Source organism: Chrysochloris asiatica, unplaced genomic scaffold (genome assembly GCF_000296735.1).
Source record: "Chrysochloris asiatica unplaced genomic scaffold, ChrAsi1.0 scaffold00430, whole genome shotgun sequence".
Taxonomy (NCBI): domain Eukaryota; kingdom Metazoa; phylum Chordata; class Mammalia; order Afrosoricida; family Chrysochloridae; genus Chrysochloris; species Chrysochloris asiatica.
Window position 1 is genome coordinate 917,238 of NW_006408948.1, and position 11,824 is coordinate 929,061.

At 40.9% G+C, this 11,824-nt stretch overlaps 1 protein-coding gene across 2 annotated transcripts in view; it reads right to left on the minus strand.

Moving 5' to 3' along the window:
- NUP155 (nucleoporin 155kDa) overlaps positions 1 to 7,177 on the minus strand; it is a 71,241-nt gene extending 64,064 nt beyond the window's left edge. For both annotated transcript variants that reach the window (XM_006876933.1, XM_006876932.1), the window contains exons 1-3: positions 7,021 to 7,177; positions 2,589 to 2,726; positions 1,069 to 1,165 (exon numbers count right to left, since the gene is read on the minus strand). In XM_006876933.1, coding sequence (XP_006876995.1) covers positions 1,069 to 1,165; positions 2,589 to 2,726; positions 7,021 to 7,177 — 392 coding nt within the window. The remainder of the gene's footprint in view (positions 1 to 1,068; positions 1,166 to 2,588; positions 2,727 to 7,020) is intronic.
- Positions 7,178 to 11,824: the final 4,647 nt, after the last annotated feature.

Genomic DNA, 11,824 nt, shown 5'->3' on the forward strand with positions numbered 1-11,824 from the left:
AGCAGAACGCCTCATCTTTCTCCCGCGGAACCGCTGGTAGTTTCGAACCGCTGACTTGAGGTTAGCAGCCTGACTCATAACCATACAGTGTAAAAGAGAAAAATGACCAAAACTCAAAATCATAAAAACAGCAGGCTTACTAGTCTGATGGAGTCCTGGTGTGGCGATGTGGGCTACTGCATTAGGCTGCAAAGTTGGTTTAAACCGCAAGGTCCAAAGTTCAAGCTCTGCAGCCATTCCTCAGATACCCTAGACAGGGTCTCTATGGGTAGAAACTGACTCGATGGCACTTAACAACAAAACTAGTCTGATAGACTGGTAGAACCCCTGAGACTATGGCCTTTCGTCATCCATCAAGCCTGGAACAGAATGCACCTCACAGGTACATACTCTTGAGAACAAGTGATCATACAAGATCAAAAAAGCAGCATCTGCCCACAGAGAAAGCTCAGAAGGCAGGATAGAAGAGGAAGATGAATGGAAATGGTGAACATAGAAAGGAAACGGGTAGAGTGTTGTTGCACTGTGGGGATTGCAAGTAATAACGTCCTGACACAAAATGTGTGTGAATACAAAAAGTTCATAGTAAAAGCTTGGTAAACTTCTACTCAAAGAAAAGAAATACTGAAAGGCTGTTGGTTGAAACCCACCAGTAGCTCTATGGGAGAAACATGTGGCAGTCTTCGTCCATACAGAAGAAGCCTCAACAAGCCTCTAGGGCAATTCTACTCCGTGCTATAGGGTGGCTATGAGTCGGAATCAGCTCAACAGCAATGTTTGGGTTTTTTATACATGATCAAAGCTGAGGACCTATACCCTGGTTACTCAGGGATTCCCAAAATCACCTGGAAGCTTGTTAAAAATTCAGGCTCTCTGGCCTCTCTCAGAACTACTGACAAGAATCACAATTTAACAATATCCCCAGTGGACTGACACACCTATTAATGAAGAAGCACCAAGCAAGACATTAGATGAATCAAAGAGAAACCTGATGAGAACACTAGCCAAAATGAAGATCACCTAAACTCTAATCAAGCTAAACAGAACCAACCAGCTTTCACTACATACCCATCTTCATAGTTCCACATGAAGATATCACTGTCAATCGTGAGCCACGCTCTGCTGATTGGAGGGAACACGCCCATCATGCAGTTGCACTGCATATCTGAGGTAGTGTGGATGTAAGGTAGAAAGATTTCAATCTCATCTCTCTTAAACTTGTTTAAAAAACTTTCGATTGAAAATTAATGATTAAAAAATCATATTTTATCCACTCTTTAACATAAATAGCAAATGAGATATCTCCATTTCCAATTAGGTAATGAAAGTCATAATGTACGACAGAAATACAATATTAAACTTTCTATGTAATGCTAGGCATTTAAAACATATTTTTTAAATCATTGTAAAGATACACACAACATATTTGCCAAACCATTTTGTTTTGCATTAGTGTAAATGAATGACACCAACTACATTAATCTAGCTGTGTAACCAGCAACATTGATTAAAATGTATTTCGAAAGACAAAAGTAATACTCTTAACATTCCCAATAGCAAAAAAATAGCAATTATGAATAACACCACTCTTATCCACTCTGTGTTGACATCCTAATTCGTTACTTTTAACACATATTGGTATACGTTTAAGTCTCAGATTAAGCTTTTGGTAAGATAAACATTCGAATCTATTTCTAATGAGCGCTATAAATTGATTTAAATGCTTTCTAGTAAATAACTGTTAAGACTGGGCCTTTCATAGCATTTGCAAATAAAATCTTTATTTTTAGAGGATCAGAAAACTCCTTTAGCTAGTCTACAAAGGATGCCACTAAGTACCTGAGTTCCTCAGACCTTTAGATATAGTCTTATTATGATCCTTAAAAATTCAATCACTTCTAAACTCCCTCAATTGAGAGGCAATGTTAGGTGTAAAAGTACACTAACAACTTCTTTTTAGGAGTAAAGAGAAATAGCTGGCCATTTTTTTTTTAATGTTTGAACATTCTGAACTATATTTCAGCTGCAAAATGTTAAAACATGAGAACAAAAACATGGTCTATACATTGAAAAACTGTGGTAGTAAAAATATCTTGATAGAACTTGGTTGGAAAGTTACGCTTTATAACAAATCACTCAAAGAGGCATAATTTTAAACAATTACATTTCATAAACATACCCAAACAATTAAAATGTGATTCATTTTCCAAAGTTAAATTTTATTAAAAAATTTCTAGGCTCACTGTAAACTACCCACGTACTTGAATGTATTTTAAATAAAACTTTTATATTGAACTTACATACATATAAACACAAAGCAATGACAAGAATGAGAACGTGAATTTCAACATTTTCTAAGCAGAGAACAGCTACAGAGTAAAAAACTATGCCTTTTTGTTAGTTATTTCTCTTCCGTACTATTACTTTAATTTCATTAGATAAACGCTCTTTAGTCAAGTGGCATAAGAGAAAACACAAATAATACCAAAAAAGCAGTATTTCACTGGGGAACAAATCACAGCTCTATATAAACTGTTCTTACTGGGTCATCTTTCTCTTGCCCAGTTAAATATAAAGTAATAGGATACGTCCAAACTGTTCAACAAGTTCAGGTGGGAGAGGAACTCTTCGGATGGAACTGATCTCTGGAAGGTTCGGTACTGAAAGCAAACCAGGTCCTTGTAAAGGATAATCCATATCTGACATTCCAGAAACCGTGGGATTATCTAAAAAAATAAAATGAAGCACTTATTAAAAGAATAAAGTCTTACTTTATGGAAATTGGGCATATAGAAAAGCATTACAAGTTATAAAAAACTGCATCTAGTGGCTCTAAAGATAAACAGAAACAGTAGTCCTGGTCTTGCAATCAGCGATCCTAAGATGTTCCATTCTTATGGTGTAGCCGTTACTGATTTCAGCCATGAATGGAAGATTACCTTTCACAAAGTTATCTCATATGAAAATGTTTAGTCACTCATTTTCTTAGTAATCCAAAATGAAAAAGTATTTATAAAACTGCTTTAGCATCTTACTATAATTTGACTAGACAGATGCTCTTTGTTGTTGACTCATAGTGGCCTTATCCACAGTGCTCAGTCCTGTGACATCCTCACAAATGTCAGCACAGCTGAGCACAATGCTGCTGCCACTGTGTCAATCCATCTCCTTGGGGGTAGTCTTCCTCTTTTTGCTGACCCTCCACTTTACCAAGCATGATGTCTTTCTCTAGGGACTGGACCCTCCAAATAACATATCTGAAGCATGAGAGATGAAGTCTTGCCAACCTGACTTCTAAGGAACATTCTAGCAGTACTTCTTCCAACACAGATTTGTTTGTTTTTCTGGGCATCCACAGTTCTTGTAATATATATACACTTCTCCAACACCATAATTCAAATGTTTTGCTCCTTCTCCAGTTTACTTATTCATTTGAGGTTACTGAAAATATGATGGCTTGGGTCAAATTCACCTTAGTTCTCAAACTGATCTATTTGCTCTTGAACACTTTAAAGAGGTCTTGTGCAGATTTGCCTAATGCAATGTTGTTTGATTTCTTGACTACTGTTTCCATGAGTGTTGATGTAGATCCAAGCACAATGAAGTCTCCAACAATTTCAATCTTTTCTCCATTTATCCTGGTATTTACGGGTCCAGTTGTGAGGATTTTCATTTTCTTTACATTGAGGTGCAATTCATACTGAAGGCTGTAGTCTTTCTAGCAAGAAAGGTTGTATCATCTGAATATCACAAGCTGTTAAGGAGTCTTCCTCCAATCCATGTTCTTCATATAAATCAGCTTCTCAGATTGAATGTTGTTGTTATGTGCTGTGGAGTCGGTCCCGACTCATAGCGACCCTATACAGGGTTTCTGAGGCTGTAAATCTTTACAGGAACAGAAAGCCTCATCTTTCTCCTGCGGAACAGCTGCTAGTTTCGAACTGCTGACCTTGAGATTAACAGCCTGATTCATAACCACTATGCTACCAGAGCTCCTTTCTCAGATTCAGTAAGTATGGTGAAAAAATACAACCCTGGCACACACCTTTCCTGATTTTAAACCATTTAGTCAAGTGGACTAAGACAAACAACACATAAGCAGTATTTCAACAGCTCCACATACACTGTTCTTATTGGGCAGTCTTTCTTACTCCAAGACCCAGATGGTCTTGAACAAGGTATTCTGTAGACTTCACTGATGATCTATTTGGGGATCCCTGGTGATACAGTATGTTAAGCATAGGGCTGCTAACTACAAACCCACCAACCACTCCAAGGGAGAATGATGAAGTTTGTCTGTTCCCATAAAGCTTTAGTTTTCGAAACCCTAAGGTAGCACTCGCGGAAGCAGCAGTCAAGAGATCAGACGAAGTATTGCACTGGGCAAATCTGATGCACAGGAACTTTTTAAAGTATTGAAGAGCAGAGATGTCAGCTTGAGGACTAAGGTGCGCCTGACCCAGGCCATGGTGTTTTCAATAGCCTCATATGGATGTGAAAGCTGGACAGTGAATAAGGAGGATCGTAGAAGAATTGATGCCTTTGAGTTGTGGTGTTGGAGGAGAATACTGAAAGTGCCATGGGCTGCCAAAAGAACCAATAGATCTGTTTTGGAAGAAGCGCAGCCAGAGTGCTCCTTGGAGGCCAGGATGGCTAAGCTTCGTCTCTCATACTTTGAACATATTATCTGGAGGAAACAGTCGCTGGAGAAGGATGTCATGCTGGGTAGGGTGGAGGGTCAGAGAAAAAGAGGAAGACCCCTAACGAGATGGTTGGCCAGGTGGCATCATTAATGGACTCAAGTGTGGCAGCGGTAGTGAGGTTGGCCCAGGATCGGACATTGTTTCGTTATGCTGTGCATGGGGTCGCTATGAGTCGGTTCCGACTCCATGGCACCTGACAACAACAACAAAGGTAGCTTAGCGGTTACTAATCGGGTTGCGTACCACAAGGTCAGCAGTTCAAAACTACCAGCTGTTCCGTGGGAGAAAGATGAGGCTTTCTACTCCTGTAAAGATTTGCACCCAAGATGAGGCTTTCTGCTCCCGTAAAGATTTACAGCCTCGGAAACCCTACGCAGGGTCACCAAGAGTCGGAACCGACTTCACGGTATATAACAACAACAACAAAGGAACAGTTCTGCTCTGCCATGTAAGATCATTATGATTCAGAATCAATTTGATGACAGTAGGTGGGTGGCAATAGTTAAGCGTTTGGCTGTTAACTATGAAGCTGTTAATAGTTTGAACCAACTAGTTGCTAAGGGAGAAACATGTGGCAGTCTGTTTCCTTGGAAACCCTGTGGGACAGTCCCTTTTATGTTTTATAGGGTCTTTATGAGTCAGAATTGTTTCCACAACAATAGGAATTTTTTGTTGTTAGTTTACAGTACAAAGGTGGTAGAGAAAACTAATATATACAAGAACTTAAAAATATATTATAGAAATTTTTAATATCATATACTCATACAGAGAAAACTATAATAAATCCCTAGATACTGATTGGAGACCTGTGTGGCGCTGTGGGTTAATGTGCTGAACTACAAAGTTGATTTGAACCCCCAAAGCACACTGACTGCTCTCGGAAACCCTATCTACATGGTCACTCAAGGTGGGAACCAACTGGACTGGCACTCAACAACACAGATTGAATAAATATGGTGAAAGATACAATATTGATTATCCAGCTTTAACAATTATCAAAACATTCCAATCATATTCCATTTACATCACTATAGTTTCCCAGTGAGCTATTTTGAAACAAATGCTAAACTTTCCACTTAATTCTAAAATGTAATTTTAACAGAACATGTGACAAGTGGCAAGGGGAAGCATAAAGAATGGGATTAGTAACTTTGTTAAGAATGTGAACAGTTAAGTGATATTTAAGGGAGTCTGGAGTTTGTTTGGCAGAAAAGAAAAAAAGAAAATTCCAGGAATAATGATGAAGAGTGCATGTAAAACGATTTCCTAAACAGAATGACTTTGTTTGAAAAGCATGTGAAGTTCAGTGTGACTGGGAATAGGATGAAGGGGAGATTAGGTTGAAGAGATGTGTGTGCCAAGGTTGGCATGGACTAGGGTGAAATACATGAGAGTAAGACCATAAGCTATGAGCTGCTTTTATACCTTGCTTTCAAACCTAACACATGTGACACAGGTGATTAATGCAGTTCAAGTTGATGGTAGCAAATAAATTTACATTGCAGTTTATTCTTGTTAAATTATATTGGCTCTTGCTAACACCAAAAATCTTGGGTCCGTTTGATTTACTAATTTGTTTTCTCCAATTTCCATCTTACAAATGGGTCATTTTTCTTTTTTTCTAGCTAGCTATGTAAACGCTTTGAGGAACCTGATACCATTTAAAACCGTTAGACGAATTACTTTCCAGTTACCTCTTTGTTGACACACACTCGTATTCTCTTTCCCCTCCCTGTCTATCACCTGATTTCCCTGTGCTCTTCCTTTATTCCATCAGTAGTTCCTTTAACAAGGAGCTCTGGTAGCGTTGTTGTTGTTAAGTGCCGTCGAGTCGGTTCCGACGGCACTTAACAACAACAAGAAGTTCCTTTAACATCTCTCAGCACTCTCTACACATAATACAATGTATATCTGCGTGAAGGTGGTAAATTTCCAAATTAACTTCATTGCTTTCTCGTTCTACTCAAGTATTCATAAAAGGTATGAACAAGAATGACACTTTAATAAGATTACAAAATTTAACTCATCTGGCCTTAGCAATGAACACTTGGGAGCAGCATGGATTAGGGTCTTTGCCTCCTATGCGTCTAATGGGGGCTTGTTCGTCATTCTTGTTCCCTGGCGCCAGCAATGAAAATAAAGACAGAAAAAAAGAAAATAGGGTCTTTTTTGCTTTCCAAAAATGAAGCAAACAGTGCTTAACATCTCAGGCGGTCTTCGCCAGTACCAACCCTGGGGGAAACCTCAGGTTAGGGATTCCTTTATGATAAAAAAAAAAAAGAAAAGTAGGGTCAGCCAATGGGCACTGATCACTCACTCGGGGCAGACACCAGGAGCAGCTCGGAAACGTCCGGGTACATGCGGTCTTCTAGCAATTGACGGTCGATGAGCCGTCCGGCATTTTCCAAAGCTTCCTGCAAAGCGGCGGCCGCCGTGGGAGCTGGCATGGCAGGGCCCAGCAGAGAAGACGGCATCTCTAAAATCAGAGACGCAGCGAACGCTGTTTTAGATGTCAAGGTCGTGAAAAACCTCGAAAAAGAGGAAAACACTGAAGCCCCTAGCTGAGAAACGCGGTTAAGGACGCGCGCGCCAAACGAGCGCTCCGGCGCCTCCGAGTGACGCAATTCCGGTTCATCTGGTGGGGAATTTGAAGTTTCCGTTTTGGAAAGGGGGAGGGGAGGAAGAAATCGGTTGAGTGGTCGGCCAGTTAGGGTGGAGAGAGAAGGCGGGAGGCTGTTTTAGAAGTGGCTGAGTGTTTGGGGTAGGGAAGGGAGACTCGAATTGAGGGGAAAAAAAGGAAAGGGGACAGATCTGGGGAGAAGAGGACCGGGGACGGTGGGGTGGATGGGGCAGGGAGGGAAGGAGGAGGGGACAGGGACCGGGTAGGCAGGAGACGGGTGGGTGTGGCGGGCGGCGGAGGCTGCTCTGGATCCGGAGTTTTAGCGCGCGCCAAGTGTTGGAATCTGGAATCTCGAAGAATGGAATCCAGCAACTGCATCATTTAAAAGTGCGCGTCTCCAAATTATTTTTAAGTGGAGTTAGGTGTTGTTAGAAACAGGTTACATGTGACTCAGAATTTTACTACATTCATCAATCATTTCTATTTGCGGATTGCTACCATTTGGAGTCCTTGGGTAGCGATGGGGATTAATGCTCTGGACTACAAGGTCGGTTTGACTCGCAAGGCGGTTCAAGCTCACCAGCCGCTCCTATACAGGGTCGCTATGGGTCAGAACCGAGTGAACGGCACTGAACAACAACAATAGGGTTTCCAAGGAGCAGCTGGTGGTGGTGGTTACTTATCCTACAGTGCCACTATTGTTCCTGTTCGGTGATGCATATGGTCTGTCTGCATGAAGCACCTTGAAGACTGGGAATCATTTGTCAATTTGGTATCCCTAGCATCAGACACAATGCCTAATACAAAGTAAACTCAGTTTTTGGTGGACTAGATGATCTGTATCTATGTATTGGGGTGAAAACATGAATTTAGAACCCACCTGGAGTCCTAGTGTGGTTTCACACCCACAAGCTGCTCCTTGGTCGCTTTGAGTCAGCATTTATCAAAAACACTACAATGCCCTTAATTTCATCACAGTCTTAATCCTATGTAAGGGAGTTTCCCAGAGGTGTGGCATGCACACCTTTTATAAGAGATAAAGGAGAGAGAAAGGAACTGAAAAGACACCTCTACCACCAAGAAAGCGCCACGAGCAGAGGGCATCCCATGGACCTTGGATACCTGTAATATAGAGCTCTTAAGGAGCTCTGGTAGCGTAGTGGCTGCGAACCTTAAGGTCAGCGGTTCGAAACTACTAGCCGCTCCGCGGGAGAAAGATGAGGCTTTCTACTCCCGTAAAGATTTACACCCTCGGAAACTCTGTACAGGGTCGCTATGGGTCGGAACCGACTCGAAGGCACTTAACAACAACAACAACAACAGAGACTGGGAAGATTGATGCTATTTCAAATTGAAAACTGATAACCGATCAGACAAATTTTACAATAGGGAGTTTAAACTAAAAAAAAAAAAGATGATCTAGCCATGTTTTACGTGGTCGAATTGATTCTGATAAGAGAACTTCCACTTAGGGTTTCATAAACAGTGGCTCTGTTTGGGAAACCTTAAACAGAACACTGAGCTCAGAACCACAAGGTCCACAGATTTTAGCCTACCAGCTGATGATGAGGCTTTCAGCACTGCAAAAATGTTGTTGTTGTTAGGTGCCATTGAGTCGGTACCAACCCACAGCCACCTTATACACAGCAGAACAAAACACTGCCCAATCCTGGGCCAATAATGTACAGCCTCCAAAACCTGCCTGGTCCTGTGCCATCCTCAAGTGAAATGTTTGTTACCCTTGAGCCCATTGCGCCAACACTGTGCCAATCCATCTTGTTTGGGGGTCTTTCTCTTTTTTGCTGACCCTCCACTTTACTAAGTATGATGTCTTACTCCAGGGACTGGACCCTCCTGAAAGCATGTCCAAAGTAAGAGAGACAAAGTCTCTCCATACTGGCGTCTCGGGAGCATTCTGGCTGCACTTCTTCCAACACAGATTTGTTTGTTTGTCTTACAGGACATGATTCTTTCAATGTTCTCCAACACCATAACTCAAATGCAGCAATTTTCTGGTCTTCCTTATTAATTAATTGTCCAACTTTCACATGCATATGAAGCAATTGAAAATACCAGCCACTCTGTGGAAGAAAGATGTGATTTCCTGCTCCTGCAAAGAGGGATAGCCTCAGAAACTGTTATTGTGGGGGGTTTTTGTTTTTAGATGCCATAGAGTTGGTACTGACTCATAGCAACCTTATGGACAGCAGAACGAAACACAGCCCCATCCTAAGCCAACCTCACTACTGTTGCCACACTTGAGCCCATTGATGCTGCCACTTAGCCAATCCATCTCACTGGAGGTCTTCCTCTTTTTCTCTGACCCTCCACCTTACCAAACATGATATCCTTTTCCAGCGACTGGTCCCTCCTGACAATATGTCCAAAGTATGAGAGACAAAGTTTGGCCATCCTGGCCTCCAAGGAGCACTCTGGATGCACTTCTTCCAAAATGGATCTATTGGTTCTTTTGGCAGCCCATGGCATTTTCAATATTCTCCTCCAACACCGTAACTCAAAAGCATCGATTCTTCTACGGTCTTCCTTATTCACTGTCCAGCTTTCTCATGCATAAGAGGTTATTGAAAATACCATGACTTGGGTCAGGTGCACCTTAGTCCTCAAGCTCACATCTTTGCTCTTCAACACTTTAAAAAGCTCTTGTGCAGCAGATTTGCCTAATGCAATACATGGTTCGATGACAGCTGCTTCCATGAGTACTGATAGTTGATCCAAGAAGAATGAAGTCCTTGACAACTTCAATCTTTTCTCCATTGATAAGAATGTTGTTTATTGGTCCAGTGGTGAGGCTTTTTCTTTTCTTTACATTGAGATGCAATCAATACCGAATGAAGGCTGTGCTCTTTGATCTTCATCAGTAAATATTTTAATTCCTCTTCACTTTCAGCAAGCAAGGTTGTATCATCTGCATATCGCAGGTTGTTAAGGAGTCTTCTTCCATTCCTGATGCCATGTTTTCTTCATATAACCCAGCTTCTCGGATGATCTGCTCAGCACACAGGTTGAATAGCTATGGTGAAAGAGTACAACCCTGTTACACACCTTTCTTTCTTTCTTTTTTTTTAAGGTTTTTATTGTGGATTCAATGGAAGTTTACAGGACAGATCATCAGTTTTACATTCAACAAATCATACACCTTGTTTCATTACAATGAATGAAATCCCATCCATGTACCATCAGTTATCAGTATTTCTCTCTATCCACTTTAGCTTTTAAAAACAACAACAACAACACTCAGGCATATATAATAATTTACACCTCCAAAGGGCACATTCCGCAAGTCTGCCTCCAGTCTGAATCTAGAGTCCTCAGCCGCTCCCCGTTTCCATGCCCCCATCTCTGGCATTGCTGCTTCTCTGTATAAGGTCCCATATTCTGCTTCTGCTCTTTTCCCACTAGGGTCCTCTGTTTCTGGACTGTAAGGTTAACCAGTACCCTTTTTTTTATAACAAAACTTCTACCTTTGCAACTGTGACAGTCGCAATTAGTCATGATAACAATTATTCACTATTGAATCAAATGAATCTTATCCCCATCTTTTTTCATCAGACACATCTAGACAAGATGAAATCTATTCAGGGGGAACTCTTTCTTTCCCCCCATATTCTTAAACTAAACTGCCTCTTGAAACTTTGTAAGCCAGTCACTTTGTGCCTTTATCATCCCCTCATTTTAGGTAGCCAATGTCTAAGTTGTCCATCCCTATCTACCCTGTGTACAGTGGAGATAGCACTTTAAAGAGATCTTGTGCAGCAAGTTTTCCTAATGCCGTATATTGTTTGATTTCTTGATCTCTTCTTTCATAAGTGTTGATTGTGGATCCAAGCAAAATGAAGTCTTTGACAAATTCAGTCTTTTCTCCCTGTATCGTGATGTTATTTATTGGTCTAGTTGTGAGGATTTTTGTTTTCTTTGAGGTGCATTCCAGACTGAACTGTGAATACCTTTCATCTTCTGTTGATGCTTACTGTATCATCCAAAGGCTATGGACATTGATCTTCATCAGTAAGTATTTTAAGTCCTCACTTTTAGTAAGTGAGGTTGTAGCATCTGCATATCAAAGGTTGTTAATGAATCTCCTTCCAATCCTGATCCCACATTCTTCATATAATCCAGTTTCTTGGATTATTTGCTCAGCATACAGACTGAATAGGTATGGTGAAAAAATACAACCCTGGCACAAACCCTTCCTAATTTTAAAAGATTCATTATCCCCTTGTTCTGTTTGAATGAACATAGTCAAGTGTTCTGGAATATGCCTTTGCATAATCAATAAAGCATAAGTAAACATCTTTCTGGTATTGTCTGCTTTTAGCCAACATTCATCTGAAATATTATTTGATGATTTCTGCATTCTGCTGGGTCACCTCTCTTTAGAATGAGCACATAGCATATATGGGTCTCTTCCAGTCAGTTGTCCAGGTAGCTGTCTTCCAATTTTTTTGGCATAGATGAATGAGTGCCTCCAGCGCTTCATCAG